We start from the raw sequence: 25,986 nt of genomic DNA, 5'->3' as shown, positions 1-25,986 counted from the left end.
CTTAATAACATTTAAGAATTCTCTTCAAAGGTCCTTCACAATTTAGAGAGAGGAAGGAAGAAAAATGAAGAAAACAAGGAAAAAAGAAGGTATAGTAAAAAAAAAAAATAATACACTAACTAGAAGAGGTGGAAAAAGAAGGAAAGAGAGCAGCATTTTGACACTAAATTAGACTTTTACAATACTTTTTCCCAAAAAAAAATGAGTTTTAAGAAAGAAGCCAAAGTGAGACTTTGGTCAACACCATGACCTCCGAAACGCAGAGCTTCAGGGTAAATGGATCACGTAATCCAATCACCAAAGTCTGCAGACAAACTGAGTGCCAGGGCCCAAGGTTACCTGGCTGGACCAGACACATCTTCCACGTTTCAAACCACGCCACTGTGTGTATCTTAAAGATGTGGGTCCTAAATAAGCACCGCCAAGGTCTCACAGCCCTTATAGTACCATGGCTTCCAAGACTGAATACTGATACCTTTAATCATATTGACTGCAACTTAGAGGCTACCCAGAATCACACAGGTACAGCATATTCAAAAGGCCCAATAATGAAGTTCACCTACAGTGACAGCCATCCTGCATAGCAAACTAATCTAAGAGGCCGCCAAGACTGAGATGTCCTGTCCAACCCAAGGGAGGCCTTCTCAGGTCAAAGAAAGGACCCCTAAACAATGTATGATGCAGGGATGTTCCCCTTAAAACTTAACTCATACTTCACTTACTAGTTTCACCCTCAGAGTGAGACCCTTCACCTGGAAAATAAGATCTCTATTCTTTAGCACTTTTACAGTTTCAAAGTATTTTTGAGCAAAGAATATACCATCATACTATTTACAAATGAGGAATCCCATCCCAAGACTGTTTCACTTTACCATATTAAAGAGCAAACAAATTGAAATCCTAAAAGTGATTCAAGGGCTTCCCTGGTGGTGCAGTGGTTAAGAATCCACCTGCCAATGCAGGGGACACAAGTTTGATCCCTGGTCCGGGAAGATCCCATATGCTACAGAGCAACTAAGCCTGTGCACCACAACTACTGAGCCCACGTGCTACAACTACTGAAGCCTATGCACCTAGAGCCCATGCTCTGCCACAAAAGAAGCCTGTGCACCACAACAAAGAGTAGCCCGTGCACCACAACAAAAAGTAGCCCCTGTTCACCGCAACTGGAGAAACCCATGAGCAGCAAGGAAGACCCAACACAGACAAAAATAAATAAATAATTTTTTTAAAAAAATCAATAAGTAAAATAATTTCTAAAAATAAAAAATAAATAAATAAAAGTGATTCAAGGTCTCAGAGAAAACTGTTAAGTAAAGGAAATGTTATATAGCTGCTCAGTTGGAAAACTGCAGTCATACCGGCCACCATCTTTCAGGCATACAGACCTCATGTCTAGATTTATGCACATGAGATCTGAAAAAAAAAGATTAATGGATAAAGAAGATGTATATATATATGCACACACATACACACACACGTGCACACACACACACACACACTGGAATATTACTCAGCCACAAAAAGAATGAAATAATGACATTTACAGCAACATGGACTGATCCAGAGATTGTCATATTAAATGAAATAAACCATACACAGAGAAAGACAAATATCCTATGATAGCACTTATACGAGGAATCTTAAAAAAGAGATACAAATGAAATTATTTACACAATGGAAATAGATCCACAGACACAGAAAACAACCTTATGGTTACCAAAGGAGAAAGGGTGGGGGAGGGATAAATTAAGAGGTTGGGATTAACACATCCACACTACTATATAGCAAACAGATAACCAACAAAGGTCTGCTGTATAGTACAGGGAACTTAACTCAATATTTTGTAATAACCTGTAAGGGAAAAGTATCTGAAGAAGTATACATATACATACATATATACACACGTGTGTGTGTGTGTGTGTGTGTGTGTGTATAAAACTGAATTTCTGTGCTGTACACCTGGAACTAACACAACATTGTAAATCAACTATACGTCTACAGACATCTATACGTCTATGTATATAAATATATATATACACACACACATATCTACATAGATATACATATACACATATATCTTTAAGAAAAGACCTAGAACAGTGCCTGATACACAGCAGGTACTCAATAAAAATTGGCTGTTATTATTTTTTTAAAAGTTATGGAAACAACAAATTCAGACTAGTGGTTCTTACTGAAGGGTGCACATCATACCCACCCAAGGTCACACATTTTTACCACCTTTGTCCCAAAGGACAAAAGTGGGGATTCTTTACCTTTTCCATCAAGATCTGCTTTACTGATGAAAAGTGAAGGAAGAAACCTCAACCTTTCCCAGAATTTCACTCATTGTAGCAGATAAAAAGGGACGGTCATTGGTCCCATAGGTAAGCATTAGTGCAGGGCAGCAGCAGGACTCCCAGTCACCAGGGGTCTGTGCCTCGATCCCGATCCTTCTGGTAGGCATGGGTGAGAAGCCATGATATGAACACTTCACTCCCCTTCTGCCCCGACAGCCCAGCATATTCCATCCTCTCCTGCCCTCCCTGGACTTTCAGCCTCTGAATACTTACAGCATGTGGGCTCATGGCATCTGCTCATATTTTCATGCCCACAACAGCTCTGAGACCTACGGTGACACTGTCACATTCCCTGACTCACGGAACCTGATCATATCCATAGGAAGGGAAGACAAACCCCCAAATAGGGAGAGGGGTTGTCCAACAGGTTACTTGGTTTTTAAACGGCCCACTGTCCACCCCCCATCTGTAACCTGTTTAACTGAATTTAGCTTCACCTTAAAATTTAAAACTAAAACTAAAAAATAAAGACTGAAGGGAAGAGCTAAATGAAAGTAGCACTTCCTGTGCATTACTGTGTACTACAAACTGGTTAGAGGTTTCACCCATGGGACTCCATTTTCTCCAGAAAACAAAGCCACGTAGTTTTTGTCCCCCTTCAACCATAAAAGCAACCTGGGATTGAGAAGGATTAAGTGACTTGCCCAAGTTCACTCAGCTGATAAATGGCAGAGCAAAACTTTGAGCTAAGGAGTATTTGGCTCCAGCCCCTACATAAATATGAACCTACGTACTGCTAGACTAGAAAGAAGAGACCTCTTAGGTAATATATTAACATATATGCAAAGAATGAGTGAGCGAGTAAGTGAGTGAGTGAAGGAAGGAAAGAAGGAAGGAAGGAAGGAAATTGAGCTATGGTTGTTTCAAATTACATATCACCTCCCCTATGACTGCTCCTATGCTCACCCTTCTCTCTGTCACTATCACAGAAGGATTATAACCTAGTATCTGGGATATCAGTCAGTGTAATTTACTGAGAAATTACAATTTTGTGATTATCTTTTTACTTGCTCAGTATTAATTCTCCCCTTTTCCTTTAGTAGTAAGAGACACTCAATTTTATCCAGGTCACAAAGCATCCAACTGAAAGCCTATTTTATCCAGGCTCCACTCTAGCTGGGTGTAAGCATAAACCAATGATATGCAAGCAGAAGTCTTATGTAGCTCTTTGAAGGAGGCTCTTTTAAAGAAGGTTGACTCAGGTGCGTACATCCTTTTTATGCAACTCCCACCCTTCTTCTTCCTACTATTTGGAATGTGGGCTGAAAAATAGAGACTCCAGCAGCCATGAGGTGTCATTGAGAAAGGAGGTCAGGGCTGAAGATAGTGAAGGAAAAATACCAAAACAGTTAGTGTCCTTGATGACTTCATGGGACTGTCACAGTAGCCCAAGTCTCTATACATCTGGATTTATTTACAGAAAAGAATGAATGCTTATGTGTTCAAACTACTGACTTTTAATTTTCTATTATTTCTATTACTCATCAGTGAAGAGATAAGGATCATGTTTCTTCTGTAGAGAGTGAGAGCACTCTTCTTTCCCAAAAATAAGGGTAAAGGAAATCTAATATTTACAGGCCATTTCTCAGCACTATTAAAGATACGGAAAAATAAGCTGATGCAAGAGAATGACTGAATCCTTCTTCCTAGAACCTAGAAGAACTGCTTTATACCACTGTTCTAAGAAATCATCCTTCAACACAACCAAAAAACAACACAAATCAGAGTTTTAGCATCAATCATATCAGAAATAACTTATTTTTCCCCAGAACTCTTTAATTTTATGACACTACCTCCAGAATCCTTGTCAAGTTTCAACCAAGTTCTGGCCAAAAAATGTTACCTCTAGGATGACCTAAATTCAATCAATTTTACTTTCATTCAGTAGATTTTCTAACAAAAACCCAAGTCATTAACCACAATGAGAATCTACTTTACAGTTACGAGGTTGGCTATTGAAAAAAAAAAAAAAGGACAGATGTAGAGAACAAACACATAGACACCAAGTGGGGAAAGCAGGGAGGGTTGGGGCGGAATGAATTTGGAGATTGGGATACCAAATTGTACGCTTTAAATATATGCAGTTTATTGTATGTTAACTGTATCTCAATAAAAGTTCTAAAAAAAAAAAAGGAAAAAGAAACAGGTAAAAAACAGGTAATGATGTAGAGAATTTAGAATCCTCACACATTGCTGGTGGGAATGCTAGATGATGCAACTGCTATGGAAAAGTTCAGTGGGTCGTCAGAAAGCTAAACATAGGATTACCATGTAATCTAGCAATTCCACTCTCATATATACCCACAAGAACTGAAAGCAGAGACTCAAACAGATACTTACACATCAATATTCTTGGCAGGATTATTCATAATAGCCGAAAGGAAGAAACAACCCAATTATCCATATGGGTTCACCAACAAATGAATGGAAAAGCAAAATGTAGTATATGCGTACAATGGAATATCATTCAGCCTTAAAAAGGAAGGAAATTCTTACACGTTACAACATGGATGAATCTTGAAAGCATTATGCTAAGTGAAATAAGCCAGACATATATAAGATCCTACTTATATAAGGTATCTAGAATAGGCAAATTCACAGAGACAGAAAGTAAAGTAGATTAGAGGTTAACAGAGGCAGGGGGATAGAGGCAGAATTGGGGAGTTGTTACTTAACGGTTACAGAGTTTGTGTTTGGGGTAACAAGTTTTGGAAATAGTGGTAATAGCTGTTCAACACCACTACTGTAATTAATGCCATTGAATTGTACACTTAAAATGGTTAAAATGATAAATTTTATGCTATAAATATTTTACTACAATTCATAAAAATAATGTAATCTATCAAAAGCACTGAACTATATACACTTTAAATGAGTGACTTGTATGTGAATTCTCTCTCAATAAAGCTTTTTTTTTTTCAATCAAGTCTTATCTTAGATATGCAACTGAGAGAGTGACTGGGACATCAAGTATTAAGGAGGGGATGTGGACTGCAAACACGTCACCAAAGGTAGATATTATTGTCTCCCCCTTCCTCCTCCCATGCTGCTGTCTCCATCCTTAGGGAGGATGAGAGTGCCACCTGCCCACTCTCTCCACTAAGAGCAGCGCCAGAGGAAGCGGAGTTGACTTTGCACCCCATCCCTTAACTTAACTTTCTCCAAAGGGGTAAAGGAAATCCATCTGATTGCTGTGACACTGGAATATATTAAGCCACATTTTAAGGGGTCGCTGTGTTAAAGATATGGTGATAAGTCATTCCTAGAACAACATCGAGCTCACATCATCACTCTCCATGCCCAGGTGCAACCAGCGTGCCTTGGCTTCAGGTAAGCACACCTGAACAGTCTGCATTCATATTACTGACTCAGTTACTTGACTCCATGACATCTGGTTGGCATATCGGGCCTGCCTTCCTCCATATAAGTACACATACACCTGAGTATGCAGTTACTGGTTTAGCCTCAGAGCTTCTGAGCTGCATTCTCCATCCAGTACAGCAGAAGCTCTACACATTAGAGGTTAATACGTATTTTCTAAGGTAATGAGCTGGGGCAGGTTTTCATTCTTCATTTAGCTAATATGCTCTGTATGTAGTCTCTATCAGTCAGAACCCCAATGGCTAGGAAAAGTGAGTGGCACTTTGAACACTTAACAATAGGGTACATGTTAGGAATTTAAATAATGAGGATTCATGTTTAATTGTCCTAAGGGTGATTGCAGCACTGTGGTTACACAGGAGAAGGACAGTACTCTTGGGGATCACACTGCAGAATTTATGAGGAAAGAATGTGGTATCTGCAATTCATTTATAAATGGTTCAGCAAAATAAACACATATGCATGTCAGAAATAGAGCACTTCTGAGCACAATGTAACAAAAACATTAATTGATGAATGTAGGTAAAGATATGGTGTTCCATATGCCAGTCTCTCAACTTTTCTGTTGCTTTAAATTTTTTTTCAAAAATAACACCTTGGAGGGCTTCCTAGGTGGCACAGTGGTTGAGAATCGGCCTGCAGATTCAGGGGACATGGGTTTAATCCCTGCTCCAGGAAGATCCCACATGCCGCAAAGCAACTAAGCCCATGCACCACAACTACTGAGCCAGCGCTTTGGAGTCCATGAGCCACAACTATTGAGCTCATGTGCTGCAACTACTGAAGCGCATGTGCCTGGAGCCCATGCTCTGCAAAAAGAGAAGCCACGGCAATGAGGAGCCCGCGCACCACAATAAAGAGCAGCCCCCACTCACCGCAACTAAAAAACGAAAGCCCACGCACAGCAAAAAAAAAAAAAAAAAAAAAAAGACCCAACACAACCAATAAAATAAAATAAAATAAAATAAAATAAATAACACCTTGGAGAAAATACTAAAACAGACAAAAAAATGAATTCTCACCAATATTAAGAAAACACTGAAATCTGATATAAATATTAGTAGTTGACATAAATAGGTAATCGATACATGTTATACTAATAGATACAATTATTGATATTAACTGACATAAATTAACAAAACGTGGTTGATAACTATGAGGAAATGTATTTAATAATAAAAATGCACATTAAAATAAGAAATCTCTTATTTTAAGTCTATACACTTGGCAAAATTGACATAGACATATTATAGACATAGGACAGAATATTATACAGGTATCGAAAACATGTTTTCAGATAATATTTATTGATATGAAAGATACAATAATATATTGAATAAAAAATAAATTGTGCAAAGTAGATTTATAATTTAAGAAATGAAACACAGTAATAAGAGTCTAAATAATGATACTGTGTTTGAGATCCTGGAGATTATATTTGGAAAATGACTACAGATCTAGATCAATAACCTGCCATAATCTTCTCCTGACAGATCAGCAAATAACCATAAGAAAAATAACAGTATAATAATATCCCTTATAAACTTCAAACATAGAGAACCATGCAAATCAAGACATCAACTGCTATTTTAAAAGGGTTACAGTTCTAAAGGACATAAACTCATCTCTTAAAGTAGAAAACAGAATATTTACCGATAACTTTCAAAGAATTGTACGTTGTAGTGGGGGGAAGCAATGTATCACATACAAAATGTAAGGAAAAATAAACCTGAGACTCTAGAAACTCAGCCCTGTTTTCCCATATGGCATAGAAGAGTCTCAGAAATTCTAACATATAACTTCTAAAGCAAACTAACCAAACTGTCTCCTGTGCATAAGGAACCTGGTCATTAATTTCTTTTAGTCCAAAGCAATAAAAATAAATGAATTGAGAATAGACAAATCTTCCACAAAAATAATTCAAAATAACGTATGTCCATAACTCCATCCTTCAGGAAATGAAGCATAACCCCCTACTCCTTAGTGTGGGCTGTGCATGGTGATTTCCTTCCAAAAAGTACTAGATAGAAAGAGGAAAGGAGTAACTTTACAGTGGAGAAACCTGACAAACAATACCTCAGCCAGATGATGAAGCTCAACATCAACAGTGATGTGATACTGGCAGTGTGGAGATGACATGATGAGAACGGGACTCAACAGAAAGTGGCACTGTAGTCTTCCTCCCAATAACATACTACCCACATCTCATCATGAGAAAAACATCAGACAAATTCCATTAGAGGGACATGCTATAATACATATGACCACTCTTCAAAACTGTCAAGGTCATCAAAAAGAGAGAAAGCTGAAGAGACTAAGGAGATATAACTAAATGTATACGGTATCCTGGATAGGATCTTAGAGTGGAAAAAGGCCATTACATAAAAACTAAAGAAATAAGATTAAGTATGGAATGTAGTTAATAATAATACATCGACATTGGTTCATCAACTGTTGACAAATGTATCACACTAACATCAGATGTTAATAATTGGGGGAACTGGGTGTCAAGTACATGGGAACTCATACTACCTTCATGACTTTTCTGTAAATCTAAAACTGGTTTAAAGTAAAATCTATTGGAAATTATAACTGAATTTAAAAGGACAAACTTTTGGATAATTTACAGGCTATTGCCAACTCTTAATAATCTAGGAGACATTTCCGCCAGACCCCAGTGTTAGAAGGAGTTCTCCTGCACAGCAGTTGGGTTCTTATCTGTTCATTCAGTTAATCTTGATTGTGTTCTCATCTTTTCTTTGGCCACTAGGAAGCTTGGAAACAAATCTATGAGTAATTATAAAGAACAACATAGTTTCAATGAAGTGCTTGGCTTTATCTTATTCTAGTAGTATCTCACTCCATTGTGATTTTTTAATATTTTTATCAGTTTTTATCTTCTCCTCTTACCAGCCACCTCAAATCTCTTTAGAGGGAGGATTTATATATATGAATATGTTTTTTTCTAATTATATAAAATTTTATTATTCAAATTTCTCATTTCCCATTTCTCATGTTACCAAAATTCTGGACAGTTATCCACTAAAGGCTAGGATGTAACAAATTACTAAAATATTGAGCTTCAGTTCTTGAATGCAAAGTGGTGATAGCGCCCCCTGTCTGAACTGATGGTTGGGAGGACTAACGGGGCTCACATCTGTTAAAAAGTTAGCACAGATACAGAGAATGTACTCAACAGATGATGAGGATGAGGATGATATAAACTATTCTCCACAAAAATGGCAATAATTATTTATTCACTGTAATGAAAAGAATGGAGCTGAACTACAAATTAATCTCAGGCCAAAGTGGTGATCTTCTCAGCGACCCAGACAAACAGGAGTAGCTGCCATATTTCGGGGGATGAGAATAAATAAAGGGGGTGGGGGGACAAGCCGGAGAAGAGAGAGAAACAGATAAGAGGAAGAGGAGGAAGACTTCCTACACAACGTCACTGCCAAAAACAAGTCTGAAGCCTTAAGACGGTGAAATCGGATCACTTTTTCACCATGACTCCACAAAAATAATAAAAAGAAAAAAAGGGGAAAAAAAAAAACACCCTCTAGCCTTTTTGGCACCCATTTCCCCAAAGCCTCCCAAAACAATCACAATAAGAGCCAGATAAACACCAAATCTGAACCTCTCCTTGGCCCAGAGGATGCCAAGTTCATATTCTACTGCCCAAAGTTTTTTTGGTATTGGCACCTTCAAACTCAGACTCTCATCTTCCTTATTCTAGAAGATGGACAGACAATGGGGATTTTTCCATAAAGTAACTATGAGTAGTTTAAACACTACGTGCTGCACACGTTATCCACAGTACCTCTAACCCTGACAGGACGTCCAGATGAGGACCTGAATTTGGGTGGTGGAGGAGGTGGCAGGGGGATGGTAATTTACTCCAGCCTCTCACAGACAGTACATGGCAGAGACACTGAACTCAGGTCAGTCTGACTACAAGGATTTCCCTCTTTCCACTATGCCAGAAACTTAATGCAAAGATTCCTTGCCAGAATCGATAGAGTAAGGAAACTAAATAAAATAGCTAATTCCTTCAAAAACTTTCTCAGCTCTGTGTTGGAAGTTCTTCTGTCACCTCACTCGGTCAGTCCATACAATAACCCCATGGAGTAAGTACTGTCATTACCCCAATTATATTTATAATTAAGCAAGCTCAGAAGTTACTTGTTTCACCCTGATCACGCAGGCTGAAATAGAGAAGGAAGAAAGGATGAAGAGACTGAGGAAATGACAGAAAAGAAAGACAGATGCAAGAGAGATGTGTGCCAGGGAGAGGGCGACCATCTTTACAAGAGGAACATGGTGCCTGGTACCCAGGTACCTGGTACCCAAGGTTCACAGAATCAGCTCTCCAGGAGAGGGAAGCTGGAAGGGAGGCCTCTGAAGGTGCTGGTGAATGTGGACAAGGGGCGGGGGCAGGGGCGGGGACTGCAAATTCATACGAAGTCAAGTAGAATCAGTCACGAGTGTCTCAGCCAGTAAAAAATGGCAGGGCTGACTGGACAGTCAATAAAGCATTTCTGAGCACGAAACTCTCTGCTTCCTCAGGGTTTCAGACTGTCCCAGGTGGGCAAAGGAAGCCCCCAAGCATGTTCTGATAGGCCAACCAGAAGCTGTCCATTTTTAATTTCACCAAATTCATTCAACTTTTCAAAACACTTCCAACCCTTCATGAGTGTGGAGCACCTTACCATCACATGTTACTTTCAAGTATACTCTGTTAGGCAATGTGGTCCCAACTTACCTGACCATATAACCACCTAGGGCACTTGTTAATCACAAAAATTCCCAGGAATCCCTGGGAGATTCTGATTCAGTAGGCTTAAAACTGGAAACCCTGGGGATCTGGGTTTCAAATAAACAATTCAGCTGATTTCTATAGTCAGGCTAGTTTGAAAAGACTGTTTTAATAGGACTCTCCCAACAGGCTCGTAAGGTAGGTATCATGATCCCCATTTTATAGACAAGGAGAGTAAGATTCAAAGAAGGGAAGGCCACGCCCAAGGTCACTAAGCTCTTGTGTGGCAGAATTGAGGATAAGTCATGTTGTAACTGCACAATGGATAAGCACGCCACTGCACTGAAATCTATCTGAGCCAGAGCTAGCTTCAAAAAGCTGGCTCCTGGTGTCTTAATACAGCATCAGACACTTGGAAACGGGGATGCAGACTATCTAGCACCATCAGAAAAAACCAGGGAGGACATCAATGTGATGGACTGATTAACACCCAAGGAAAAAGAGAAGGAAAATCGAGGTCCTCCTCCATCTGTAGTTCTGCTTTTGAGTCCTCAAGGCTCCCGGGCCAATAGATTGTTACCAATACCCACACTATGAGCACTGCTTTGGCTCTTAGGTCCATTTAGCTAAAACAATCAAAACATTTCCTTCACTACTGCACAAAGATTGGGGAAAAAACTAGAGAACAGTCCTTCCAGAAATAACTCTGGACAATTAATATCACACCAAAAGAGGAATGTCCAGATGAGATCTTCACCCAAACACCCGCCTCCTCACTGATGATAGCAATATAATGGTGACTAATTGCACCTTCTGGGGTAAAGTTCAGACCACTCCTCCAGAGCCCTCTCCCCAGAGAGGGATGAGTACTTGAGGTTTGCTGAGGCCATTTTTATAGGCATGTGAATCCCCTCTACCCTAGCATTTCATAGAATAATCAACAAGATGAATGGCATGCTTGTGAAGTATGTCTTCTACTGTCTCCTTTCTGGAAGCCCCTGCTTCCAGCTAACACACTCTCATCGACTCTCTACAAGGAAAGTCCAAATCATAAAAAAGGAGACAAATGGGAAGAGCACAGGGAAAGCGGTACTCCCATTCCCAGCTTCTCATGAGTTTAAATAAAAAGGAAAATGGGGAGGATTTAGCCCTCTCTAAAAGAGATGACTTTAAGATATACCTAAATATATAAACTTATGCAGGTTTATCTGTCCTCTGGGAAAGGATGCGCTTTCTCATATGCAATTCTACATCATTTCCAGGATAAGAAGACCCCTCCCTGCCCTGCTGCCCCCTCCCCTTGTGCATCCCCTGAAATCTGAGGTCAAGATGACAACAGGTTTGCATGCTTTGGGAGTTCATGTCCAATCTGTCCAATTATACCCACATCTGTGCACACATCCACTCTGTTCACTGCTGCAGCTGCAATCACACTCAATGAGTATTTTTAAAATTGTCTCTGCCACGTAGCACATGACTTATTTATAACCTTCGCAATTTATTGAGAAACACTGTTGACTTCAATATACATACCTCTATGCTCTGGGATGATTCAGGTACACGTATATAAAAAGCACAGTAGCTTCACTAACACACCCCTCTAGTTAAAGTTAAAATCTGCTTCCTTGAAAAACATATCTCTTGCCTTAATTTTAGGGACCAAAAAAAAATGTTCTTTTTATTCATCATATAGGAAGTGCCTTTGGAAAAACAGTCACATTTCCTGATGGACTATTCACGTCTCCTTTAAATGTGTGCAGTTTTAATGAATGGTCTTCACCTTGGATACCCACATTCCACGCCTCACAGGAACAATGGTGTTTGGGCATGTGCAGTGGAGGTGGAAGATGGATTCAAGATGTTTCAAGTATGCAAAATCGCATGCAGATGTACAAACAGTACGTCTAGCCAAAGCGAGTTAAGAAAGCCATATATATACAGACACCCGAGAATGGCTAACGCAAATAAAATCCAACTTGTAATTAACATACCGTGCTGTGACACCTGTTGCCTTCCATGATAGGAAGTCTGGGAGATCAAAGAAATGTCCCGCCTTATCCCAGCAAGTCTCTCTCAAGTTCTGCCAAATTAAATATATATTAGAATCAATTATGGGTTTTTTTTTCTCCTCCTCTCCTCTTTCAATAATGTTTCATAATTTCCAAAACAAAAGCATAGCCAACAATGCCCAATTAAACATCTGTTCAGGGACTGGGAAGGGGGGTATGATATAAAAGCAGTACTATACAGGAAAGAAAAATTGGCCATTATTGATCCTTCCAAAAATGACTGTAATTTCCCTTTTATTCCTCTTTGACAATCTGGAGTGGAAGGAAGTACACTCTGCAAGGGTATGCAATCCATCTTCCCAGTGAAGGGCAAGGGGATACATTTCAAGACATATAAAAAGATTTCAAAGCTGAACAGCTGTGAACACGGGAGAAAAACCACACGAAGAAACTACCCGATGAAATGCAATGTGTCTTGCCGTGAAAAAGTCTCCCCAGGCTAACTGGTTCCAAAGGCAACAGAAATGATAGTCCCTGTCCACAAAGGACTTCCAATCTAAGCCAGAGAGAATGGTACAGAATCAAGCTATCCTTATGCCTTTTTAAAATATTTGTTGCTTCCAATTTCTTCTGCACTGCAATGTGGTCTGACTCTTTTTCTTGCCATCTCTGTCCATAACACTCCTTCCTCAGCCACCACCCTGTTTCTTCCCAGGGTCCACGTTGCCCTGACCCCTGTGATTAACCCAATCCACCTTTCCCTGGGGAGGTCTTCCAGGATCTCCTACTAAGGTGAGGTCTGGTGTCATACAATCCATATCAACCCACGAGTATCCACACGATGCCCTTCTCTCCTGTGGACTATAAGCTCTATAAGGGCAAGGACCTGGTCAGTTTTATGCACCATAATATCCCCCATCTGTCTCCTCTCCACCCCCACACAGGACTGGACCCTTAGCAGCGAGGTAGAAATTACACAACTCCAGTCCGCCTCCACACTTAACTGGCCCAGGGATGGACATGTGACCTAACTGAGCCAATCAGATTCCTTCTCCCAGGAATTCAGAACCAGGATCCAAATGGAGTCATTTAACTTCTGCCTAGGAGTAGAACTGGAGGTGACACAAACTTGGAAGCTGTGAAGTGGCCATTTTTTGCCAAGGAACCGGAGAAGCAGAACTTCATAAAGGGAAGAGCAATGCAGACAGAGGCAGCAGCAAGAAAGCTTTCCTGCCATTCGGGCAGCTCTCCATGCCCTTGTTTCAATCATTCCCTCCCCAAGAGGCTACGACAAAAAGGAATGTATCACAAGCATAAGAATACCTTTGGGAACCTAAAGGCAAGAAGGCAGAAGCTCCAAAAGGGACATATTCCAGTATCTGCTAGCGGGTGACACATGGTGGACATTCAATAAATACGTGTTGGACAACTAGACGAACTGCTCAGTTTCACCCTCCCATCTCTCTCAAGTGAGGGGCGCTTCAGAGTTTACAAAGGGTTTCCACGTGTTATCTCCTCAGAACAACACAAAAGTCCTGAGTGCTGTTATATCTATTTTATAGACATACGACTGGCTTTTATCTACATTTGCCCTTAAATTCTGTGAGTTCTTCCTATTTTCTCCTTCCCTATCACCACTCTCTGAACACAGACATGTATGCACAGCAGAGAAACTGAGTATTAACCCAGGAACAGGGTCTCATTAAAACAACAGTAACATCAAAAGGGCTCAGATGTAAAAGGCAGCATTAAGCCCATTTTCTGTTCTTGTTGGTTGGTTGTTTTAAATTTCTTAAGCACTTGGGTGAGTGCTTACATCTAAAAAGGGCTAAATTTTCCTTTGAACACCTGTATGCCTTAATGTTAAACAAAGCAACACTTAAAGTTGATTAAACATGCCTAACGTAGCTCTGAACTAACAGTATTTTCATACACTAATAGATCACAGTCAGAAAATAGTAGGCTTTAAAACTATGAGTCAAACTACTAGTATGTCTTCTGGGTAGTCCCCCAAATCTCTTTCCATGTGTTCTGTGGTTTGGTGACCAGTTCTCAGGATAAAAAAGCAGCCTTCTTCTGAAGACTCCAGAAACCCAAGGCCAATCAGAAATAAACCATGAAACTACTGCAGCAATAATCAGTGCTACCAGCCAAAGCCAAGCAGTCTTCCCCAACTCAGAAAACAACTGCTTCTATTAGATCCTGTATACGGTCATTACAGACCTTGCAGAATGAGAGCTTTCAGCCTGCAGCCACACAGACAGCCGCTGTGGACAAAGGAACCCAGGCAGAATGTCTCAGAGACAGCATCAGGCCTCTAGCCAGAAAGAGACACATCGGGGACTGGGGAGGGCGGGGAGGGCAAGGCAGCCTAGCAGCGTCATCTTCTATTGGGACAACGCTGGCTTCACCGAGCAAAGCCAGAGACCCCGGCTCAAACTCTCCATAGAATGAGAAACCAGAAGTGGCATCATATCAGGAGTGGGAGGCATCCTCAAGAACGCATGTGGTCTCAGGGGAGAAGACAGTACGTATTCCCCGCCTTCTCCACAAAAGCGAAGTCTGCAGCTTAGCCAGTAAAGGAGAGGGGGAAAGCATTTCCTCAATGAGAGGGATATCTCCAGAAGCCCGATCTCTTCCTTGGAGATGCTGACACGACCTACCAGGTTCCCAGGCTGTTCTCATGTTGGGCTACATGATTCACAAGTGTTTAGTCATCAAATGCCAGATTGGCCAAGGTCCCATTAACCCCCGCGCATGGATTTTTAAGCCAGTTCTATGAGAAAATCTCTCCGTCCCTTCCCCTCCCCAGCCAGTACAGTTCCAGCCTAGGGCCTCACTCTTACTGAATTAATTCTATCTTTGGAATCACTGTGCCTGCATCAGACACAGCAACTGTCCTCTTTGATTCTTCCACAGCTTGCAACAGTGACCTCATGTGCCTTGTCTCACTTGGATCCTCAGGATGTTGGAGGCGATACACAATAGTCTGCATGTGAAGGATGTAGAAGCTGAGTTTCAAGGGACAAGGCCTCGGCCCAAAGTCATGTGGGGCTTCCCACACTAAAGTGAGTGTTCCTTCCTTCCACCAGGTCACAGTCACCACCCTCAGGCTCCCAGATCTATCAGAGCTGTGGGTTTGGACCTTTTGGAAGCATGATGATGGAAGCTATTACCATTCTTTACAGAAGAAAAAAATAAATGAATAAATAAAGAAAAGCCCTCCCAAACACATTTTTTACACGTTTTATCCAGTTCCAGAGATTTCACTTTCCATCCTAGGCAACTCAACTTCTACATCCCTCATGAAAACCTCCATGCACAAGTGGTACACTGACTAGAGTAAACAGAGAGCAGGTCCCTAATACAAGCCAACTTCAGGCGCATCTCATCACATGAGCGCTGAACGCAGTTCAAACTGGAGCTCTCTGTGTCGAAGGAGTTAAATCTCTTCTCCAGTTACCAAGCAACTAACAAAAACTAGTCTTTTCAAGAAAAAAAAAAAGAAATCAGCAGTGATTGGGGTGTGTGACTTGGCAATGAAGGTTTCTGCATTCCAACAACAATCCTTTGAGCTAAGCAATCCCTCAGGCTTGAAAGCCACCATAGAGAACTCTTTTTTTTTTTTTTTTTTTTTTTTTAATCATCTATTACTTCATAAAACCACAGCCTTTCTTGGGAGGAGGCTACCACTCAAAGCACACACAGCTGTGGGTCTCTGCAGAGGGTGGAGGTGGAGTACTGTACCCAAGGTTCAAGGCCAGGCAGCAGCCACCCCCTCAGCCTGGGGCAGAAAGAAGGGGGCTCCTTCTCAGCGCCATGTCCAGGTAGGCAGTGAGGTCTCTGCTGGCTTCTAGATGCTGAGGAGACTTGGGGGGGGGGAAATGAAGCAGACACTTCAGTGTATGAAAGAAGATGCCAGGGTCTAGGAGCAGCATGGGAAAGTAGGGATGACCAATTAAAAAAGGAACACCTAAGCATTTTGTTATGACTTGTAAAGGGATTCCATCTGGGCTCCCTGCTGTGTGCAGTGAATGAAAGGGAGGAACAGCGCTCCCTAATTCCCCTCCCAGTAACTGATCCTGCAGAACATCCCAAATACTCACAACGCTGTTTTCTAGCACAACTATCCATAAAAAAGCAAAACTTTATCCTCACTCTCCGTTCAAGACTGCAAATTAGGGCACAGGCTGATAGCCCAGAGAGGAGAGAGGTTTCAGGAAAAAACTTAATCCTCAATGTCATTTCTAAAAAAAAAAAAGAAAGAAAGAAATATACGATGCTGAAAACATGGACTGGGCCATAATCCCCAACCAGAAACTTCCCAGGGTGAATGAAACAATTGTGTTTCAAACTGCCATCCACAAACACTGAAGATATTTCAAGTAACACAGACAGATACACTAAGAGTTTTGTGCTACCAGAGGCATCTTTGTAAATTTCTTTGTTTAAAATGGTTGGACAGTTCCTTGTGGCCTAGATTACATTTTAGTTCCTTGGCATGGCTCTCAGGACACTTAACTTAGCTCCAACTTGGCCATTACTTGTATGACTCCTTCTGGGCTCACTGCCCATCATCCCTCTCTTCACCACTCCCCACCCTGATCTCACCTCATTTCTTTCCCTTCCCCAAACGCATTGTACTCTTTCATACCTCCCTGCTCTGTTGAGGCGGATGGCTTTACTTGGATTGACTTTCCCATCTTCTCTCATGATCAAACTTCTACCTTTGATTCAAATGCAGCTCAAATGTCACCTTTTCAGTGAGTTCCTCCAGCCCTTTCTGTGTCCTTATTACATGCCTAAGTCCATCTCACAAGGACAAACTCCTGGAGGGCAAAAGCCACTTTTTTAAATGTAAAAAGTTTCAGGAGGTATAAAGAAATGTAAAGTCAAATCCTTTTAAAGTAAAATTACAATGAAGCTGGAGAAAGATGTGTGCAAAGGAAATGGTAATTAATAAGATGATATATGATGATAATGTAATGAGCCTGATACCAAGGTTTGGTGAGTCAGCCTCATAACTTTCTCATAATATTTTGTGTGTGGCCATATATCTGCCTCTAATGAGTATCACAGACAGGGTTCAGAGAAGGGAAAGGGCTTTGGGGCCTGGGTGGCCAAAAAAGCCTTCATGGAGGATAGATTTGAGTTGAAGACTAAAGGTCAAATAGAATAAATATTTATGCTACTGCTGAGAATGACAACCAAGAAACAAAACTCTGAAATGACAGGGTAGATCACCCCCATTACAGAAAGATTTGTTTAACTGTACCTTCACAGGATTTCTTCATAAAATGAAATAATTCCATTCTACAATTTAAATTATTTAATTTTCAAGAACTGGATACATACATGCATCTTCCCCCCCGCACCTCCTCTAAAGCCCCACTGTTGTACACAAAGGTAGATTTATAATCCACACTACAGCTGATTTCCCAACCATAAAAAATGTTATTATTTGCATCAAAACTGATCATATTCTGCAAAGCTGACTTTGCCCAGGAATGTGATACCACCACATGCATTAAGAAAACAAGGCTTTGGTATGTGGGCTCTAAGAACTTTGGAGTCAGGCAGACCTGAGTTTGATTACTGTCCTCACCACTTCCCAGCTGTGTAGCTTTAGGCAAATTAATTTCTCTAAGCCCTGGTTTTCTCAAATGCCATATCACCAGCATCGACCTCAAAGGACGCTGTGAGGGTTAAATGAAATAATGTGGAGTGCCTGAGAAGTCAACGGATTTCACTCTAGTTACTGCTGCAGAGCTTCACGTGTTTCAAAGCACTTTGACATGCGTGATCTCATCTCATCTGTATAATTCTTTAAGGCAAAGAATGAGGGGAAGGCAAGAAGTTATAAACCTCACCCTGCAGGTTAAGAAACTAAAACCCAGAAAGGGATCACAACAGTCCCAAGGTTACACAACACATAAGTGGAAAGAGAGACTAAAATGTAGATCTCTAATGCCCAGCCCAGTGCATGTGAGGGGTCCACCTCCTAAAGCACAATAAAATGCAGGAGGAGGAAAGGAGAAGGATGCCATGGTGACCTAGATAACACAGTTCCTAGTGGGCAGTACTGTCTGTGGAAGGGAGGGTCCTAATAGAAGAGAGGGCTTTGGACTGGGTAAGGTCTTAGAACAGACATGAAATGAAGTGGAAGATTTGGACAAACAGAGGTAAGGAGGTCTTCCTTACCACTTCATTCTCCTAGGTTCCTTCACATCCTTCTTCTCATCATTGCTTTTCTATCTCCTTCCTGAGCTCCTTTTCTTTAGTTTCCCTATAAATGTAGACATTCTTATCTCATTCGACTGCTCTTCTCATTATGCATGTTCTCCCTGGAAAATTTTAATTATTCCCAACGTTCCAACCAACTACTAGTCAAATAACATGCCTGTTCTCAAACTCCAAACTCTCGTGACACACATTTCCTGGATGTCCCACTGCCCCTCTAAATCGACATGTCCATATCAGAATCCATTATTTTCCTCAAATGCCTTCCTCCTCCTTGGTGGAAGGTGATTCAGCTACCCAAGGAGTCATCTTCTCCTTCTTCTCTCTCATTCTTATATCCAATCACTCTTCTAATTTAAACTCCCAATTAATCCATGAAGAGGTTCCCATTTCTTCACCACCCCCCCACCCCTGTATTAGCCAGGGTTCTCCAAAGAAATAGAACCAATATGGGAATGTAAATTGGTGCAGCCACTACAGAAAAAAGTACAAAGATTTCTCAAAAAACTAAAAACAGAGTGACCATATGATCCAGCAATCCCACCCCTGGGCATATATCCAGACAAAAGTAGAATTCAAAAAGATACATGCACCCGTATGTTCACAGCAGCAATATTCACAATAGCCAAGACATGGAAACAACCTAAATGCCCATCAACAGAGGACTGGATAAAGAAGATGTGGTACATATATACAATGGAATACTACTCAGCCATAAAAAAGAACGAAATAATGCCATTTACAGCAACATGGATGCAACTAGAGATTATCATACTAAGTGAAGTAAGTCAGAAAGAGAAAGACAAATACCATATGATATCACTTATATGTGGACTCTAAAATATGACACAAATGAACCTGTGAAACAGAAACAGACTCACAGACATAGAGACTTCCGGTTGCCAAGGGGGAGGGAGTGTGGGGAAGGGATGGAGTAGCAGGCTAGGGTTAGTAGATGTCAGCTATATATAGGACGGATAAACAACAAGGTCCTACTGTATAGCACAGAGAACTACACTCAGTAGCCTATGATAGACCATAATGGGAAAGAATATTTAAAAACAAAGAATATATACATATGTATAGCTGAATCACTTTGCTATACAGCAGAATTTAACGCAACATTGTAAATTAACTATACTTAAAAAAAAAAAAAAAAAAAAGAGGTGAATCTGTTTCTCCACTACTTGATTTGGGGCTGGGCTTAGGACCTAGTTTGAACAATACAATGAAGCAGAAGTACCACTGTGCTACTTCTGAATTGAGGTCGCAAAGACTTGCTTTTGTCTTCTTGGAATGTACAGCTGCCACGTGAGGCAGCTCAGGCTGACCTGCTGGAGGATGAGAGGACACGTGGAGCAAAAATGAACCATCCTGGAGAAGGCTCCACACATTCAAGAGAGCCAAGCAGAGCCAAGATTGGGAAACCCTATCCAGCAGCCCTCCAGAGACTCCTGAACGAATTCAGCAGAGACCAGAAAATCCATTTAGCTTAGCCCATCCCAAATTAGTAACCTGCATAATTACAGGTTAAATAAATAAATGGCTGCTTTTTTACCCCATTAAGTGTTGAGGTGGTTTGTTACCATGCTAAGTGATACAGCCTCTTTCAAATTTTTAACCCCCTTCAATTTTCACTCTCTACACAGCCAATTAGAATACAATGGTCTATGTAAAATGCATATTTGACTATAACAATCATTCATTCATTCATTATTTATTTGGCATCCTCTACATGTCAGGTACTGTGCTTAGTGCTAAGGATACCCACAGCAAACAGACACAGCCCCACCCACAGGAAGCTTTCAATCTAGCACCTCTGTACCCTTCAAAGTTTTCTACTACCTTTGGAGTTAAAGATTAAATTTATTAACATGGCATGTACAAACCAGGTCTTACTTGCCAGCCTCGTGTCTGACCACTCTGAGATACTACACTAAAATCGCACATGCTGTCCTCTTTCTCATCATTGCAACTTTATTCCTAGTGCTCCTTATCTGGATCCCCTCCCTCCCGCCCCTGGCCGACACGTGCTCATCACCTAGGACTGGAGTTGTTACACACTCCATGACATCTCCCCTGATTGCCCTAAGCTGAGCAGGGTGCTCCTGTGCTATGCCCTCATCATACTCAGTGACTACGCCATCGCGGCACTTCCCATCATCTGTTCACGTGTCTCTCTCCCTCACTAGACTGAAATCTCTAATAGTCAGGGACTGTGTTTTTATTCAGTCTCTGTTCCTAGGACCTTGCACTGTGTCTGATCTATAGATGATGAATAACATTAGCTGAATGAACAAATAAATGAATGAGCAGAGATGTGCAAGCTAAACAGGAGTTAATGGAAATGGAAATAAGAAATGAATGGATAAATGAATGAGGTTGTGAATAAGGACTGCCCCAGTTTCTCTTTTCTCATTCGAGTTAATGGCTTTCCACCGTCTGTTTTAGGGGCAGAGACATATCCTAGCCAAGCCAGACTGCCAGGAAGATAAATTTCTCTCCTCGGGGTGAGCAGGTCCTTTGGAGAAGTTTCATTTTAATTGGAAAATGGATTCATTCACTTCCTGGCTGGGACTCCTGGGTCAGTGCAGCACCATGCTGAATGGCTGCCAAGCGCACTGGAGAGGGGCTGAGGCAGGAGAAGTGCTCCATCAGATGTCGAGTGCTCTGGGACATCTGAGGACAACCTGGTGTCAGGTCCAGCCGGGCTCACAGACATGGCCTTCCTCTCTCCCTCCAATTTCCTTTAATCCAGACTTTGCTTACCCCCAACACATAAAGGATGGATGTACTTTACAGTTCCATTTGGCACTTCTTGGGGGCTTATCTGGGTATGTATGTGTGTGTGTGTGTATATAGATAGATAGATAGATAGATAGATAGATAGATAGATAGATAGATCGATCGATCGATCTCCTTCTTTGTTCATTTATACCACTGTCATTTCCTGCAGGGCACAAAGTCCACAACTGAGAAATCCCCTCACTACTTAACTAGCAGAAGGTCTTCTTTATGACGGATGTGTAACAGTCCAATATCACAGAAAACTTCCCTTTCTAAGGAACACTTCTGCATCTTCTTGAGGAGTCCTTGTAGAGGGCACTACATACTATAAGGTGTGTGTGACCTGGCTCCAGGCTCTCCTTTAGCCTCACCTCTCAACACCTTCACCTTCGGCACTACCCCTCCCCACCCTGTCCCTGATCCCTCAAACTGACCGAGGCAATGGCAGTTCTAGTAACGCAATGTGCTTCTCCACACCGAGGTACCTTTGCACACTCCACTGCCTTTTCTCCAGAGCCAGACAGCAAGGGTGCATATCCTGGCTCTAATATATCATGGCTGTGTGGCCTTGGGAAAGCTCCTGAACCACTCTTCACTTCAACTCCCCTGTCTTATGATAATCACAGAGGACAAGAGTACCACCTTCACCACGGAGCTGCTGAGAGAACAGGGAGCAACTGTATGTGAACTGTGAGGAACAACATCTGGCTCAGAGTAAGCACTTCCTAAACGATTGTTCTCACTAGTTAGAATGTCAGTTCCACCACATTTCCATCTTCAGGAAGGAGCTGGGGCTTTGGAGACTGACACACTTTAGTTCAAACCTTGGTTCTCCTAGGAGAACCCTCCTACAATGCTGGTGGGAATGTAAATTGGTGCAGCCACTATGGAAAACCATATGGAGGTTCCTCAAAAAACTAAAAATAGAGTGACCATATGATCCAGCAATCCCACTCCTGGGCATATATCTGAACAAAACTGTAATTCATGTTAAACATTTTATCCATTTAAAGTGTACAATTAAATGGTTTTTAGTGTATTCACTAAGTTGTACAAGTGTCACCATGATTTTAATACATGCTCATCACCTTAAAAGAAATCTGTTATTCATTTCCCCTGACCCCCACAGTCCTTAATCTAATAATCTTTCCATCTCTGTGGATTTGCCTATTCTGGACATTTCATATAAATGGAAAAAGTGGTATTTTGGTGACTGGCTTCTTTTACTTAGGATAATGTTTCTAAGGTGTGTGTGTGACAGTTTTACTGCTTTTATCATGAGCATTATATATGCTTGGAGAGAAAAAAACAAAACAAACAAAAAAATAAAAAGATACATGCACCCCTATGTTCACAGCAGCACTATTCACAATAGCCAAGACATGGAAACAACCTAAATGTCCATCAAAAGATGAATGAATAAAAAAGATGTGGTACATATATACAATGGAATATTACTCAGCCATAAAAAAGAATGAAATCATGCTATTTGCAGCAACACGGACGGACCTAGAGAATATCATACTAAGTGAAGTAAGTTAGACAGAGAAAGACAAATACCATATGATACCACTTATATGTGGAATCTAAAATATGACACAAATGAACTTACCTACAAAACAAAAACAGACTCACAGACATAGAAAGCAGACATGTGGTTGCCAACAGAGAGGGGGTAGAGGAGAGATAGATTGAGAGTTTGGGATTAGCAGATGCAAACTATTATAGAGAGAATGGATAAACAACAAGGTCCTATTGTAGAGCATAGGGAACTATATTCAATATCCTGTGATAAACCATAATGGAAAAGAATATGAAAAAGAATGTGTGTGTGTGTAACCAAATCACTGTGCTGTACGGCAGAAATTAACAAAAGTGTAAAGCAATTATACTTCAATAAAATAAATTTTTTAAAAATAATAAAGTTTTTAAAAAACACCTTGGTTCTCCTAATTGCTAATTACATTACTTCTGGCCAGTAGTCACCTAATATCTCTGGGTATCCCTTTGTTCACTCACAGTAATGTTTAACTCATATTGTTAGTAGGATTCAAGTCAAAGAGGTTATGCACGTTACTATGCTAACCCTGGCACATCCCCAGTAAATGTAAGTTTCTCCAGCAATCCTTATCCATCTCCCCTACTAGACTCTTAGGTCCTTTTAAGGAAGCACTATAATTTACTCACCTGTAGCCCTACAGTTAACATGCAATAACTACTTCTTAAATGCAATACTTATTGACCATGCAATAATTTGTCCATCAGTCCTGGTTTGTGGCCAGGTGTGTGCTACATATGAAGGTGACCAGGGATGAAAGGCAGGAATATACTGGTCCTAATCCTCAGGTTGCTTACTGGCCAGGTGGAGCAAAGACGCTGCATAGGAAACACTCAGCAGGGATGCAGAAGTAGCAAAGAATAATTCAAGTTTGAAAATATCTGATTTATAAACTAAGGATGCTCTATGGTCATGAAAGAAAGGCATTGCTGTGGGCAGGCAGGAAAAGGAAGGTTTTACTTGGTAGGCTGCATCTGACCTCAGTGTAGAGGGAAGGTAAAAATTAAGGGAGATGGGATGGAGGGCAGGGCAGGCGGGGAAATGGCCTGAGCAAAAAATGCAGGAAGCAGCAGCAACTGCATCCCTGGCCATAGAAAAGGAACCCTGAGAAGGTCAGCCTGAGAGATGTGTGCTGAAGTGGAGTAAGAGGCAAATCTGAATTCATATTACATGCTCAGGTCAGAAGAGAATGGGGGCCACCCTGAGTCCTGGGCAGGGGGATTTATGAATCCAGTTTCAGGAAGGTCAGGACAGAAACTAGATAGTGGGAAGTCTGGAGGGGAAGAGAGGTGGGAGGCAGGAGTACCAGTTTCCATACACATTTCTGACACAGAAGGAAGAGAAAGAACAGAAGAAAGGGAAGAAAGAAAGAAAAAGAGAGGCATATCAGAAGATAAGTGAGAAAGAAAATGAAACAAAGATTAAGTAGAAGAGGAGAAGGAAGGAGAAGAAAAACACAAAAGCAAAAGATGGACAGACAGAGAAAAGGAAGTTGAGATGAAGAGGAAGAATAGGTTAAACATGAGAAGTGATGGATACAATGAGAAAGACAGAAAATCAGCAAAATGAAAAAGATGTGTGGAAAACAAGAACAGGAACACAACAACATCCCCGACGACGAGACAGAACGTGGCGAAGGAAGGGCGGGAGGCAGAGCCCCGCTCACAGTCTGCAGCCGCCTCTCCTCTGGGTGAATGAAGTCATGGCTGATGTCACCGCCTCTGAGTCACATGCCCACCAAAGAGGTGAAGGAGCCCCCGCCCGGTGTTCCGTCCCACCCTCCTGGACAAGAGGGATTCATTCCTTGCCTTGTGCTCCAGGACACTGTCTAGTCTGGTCCTGAGAGGACTGAAATGAGGAGCGCTTCTCCTTGGGCCCAGGGAGGACACTGCAGCCACAGGAGCACACCAAGCCTGTTGCCACTGGGTTCTCAGTTCCAGGTCCTGAGGTGGGAAGGTCAGAACAGGTGCGACAGAAGGGTCTGGCTTTTCTCTGACTGGGGCGAGGGCTCCATCCCGTGATGCACAAAAAGGAAATTCCCTTAATGAACAGTACTGAATGGGCAAAAGGGCCTCAAAAGGTGCTTTTAGACTGACACATGGAACTGCTTTCTCATATTCCAGGCTCTCACTGTGCTCTATTTGCAGCCCCCCAGAGGCCTCCTTTCCTTGGACTGCCAGACCTCTCCCCACGCCAGTCCATCCGCCCCACCAACTGCTTACCTCCATCAGCCCCCAGCCTACATGGCTCCTCCTCCTGACTCCTCTCCCCTAACCTGGGTATCTTTCCGGAGGGAACTGAATTTCCATCCTTACAGAGCACTGTGACTTTATTTCTGTCCCTCTTCTAGAATATGAGCTGCTTGAGGACAGAGACTCTGGTTTACTGCTATACTCCCAGTATTTAACCAAGTACCTGGAATACAATAAATTTTCAAGAAATATTTGCTTAATGAGTGAACATCCGTGGTCAACTCCAGCAGGAACCGACGGGTACCATGCTAGTATTTTTAGACCTCTTCTGAAACGTGTACCCACTCTTACAGCCATCATCCTGAGAATGTTGACTGCTGAAGACAGTACCCTATACGTTACTAATTACACTGCAAGGGAAACTGCTCTGTAAACAATTGCTTGGGGCATCTGAGGATGGATTCCCTCTGCCCCTCTACTCTCCCCAACCCTGGGCCTGTGAGCTGCTATTGAAAGGGCACAGGCTTGAGTTAGTTTTGAGCTGGATGCCCTGCTCTAGCACTCACTCCCAGCCTGTTCCCACCTGCTCAAACACAAACACTACTACTCACTCCCCAAGTTGTCCATCAAGATTAAGCATAGCTAAAAAAAAAAAATGTGCCTACCCCCAGACAATGTGGATTTTCCCCTTCACTCTTAG

The 25,986-nt window shown here is 41.5% G+C and overlaps 1 protein-coding gene across 10 annotated transcripts in view; it reads right to left on the bottom strand.

Moving 5' to 3' along the window:
* Positions 1–25,986, bottom strand: part of FGGY (FGGY carbohydrate kinase domain containing) — a 420,251-nt gene that overhangs the window by 334,921 nt on the left and 59,344 nt on the right. For 9 of the 10 annotated variants that reach the window (XR_009049724.1, XM_057712523.1, XM_057712514.1 and 6 more), the window contains exon 5: positions 12,492–12,580. The exons of the other annotated variant lie outside the window; for it this stretch is intronic. Coding sequence is in view for 8 of the 9 variants with exons in the window: in XM_057712523.1 (XP_057568506.1) it covers positions 12,492–12,580 (89 nt within the window). In the remaining variant the exon portion in view is untranslated. The remainder of the gene's footprint in view (positions 1–12,491; positions 12,581–25,986) is intronic. 10 annotated transcript variants of the gene reach the window in all.

This window comes from Hippopotamus amphibius, chromosome 1 (genome assembly GCF_030028045.1).
Source record: "Hippopotamus amphibius kiboko isolate mHipAmp2 chromosome 1, mHipAmp2.hap2, whole genome shotgun sequence".
In the NCBI taxonomy this organism is placed as follows: Eukaryota; Metazoa; Chordata; class Mammalia; order Artiodactyla; family Hippopotamidae; genus Hippopotamus; species Hippopotamus amphibius.
Note: the sequence above shows the minus strand (reverse complement) of the source record. Positions and strands in the feature narration are given on the sequence as shown.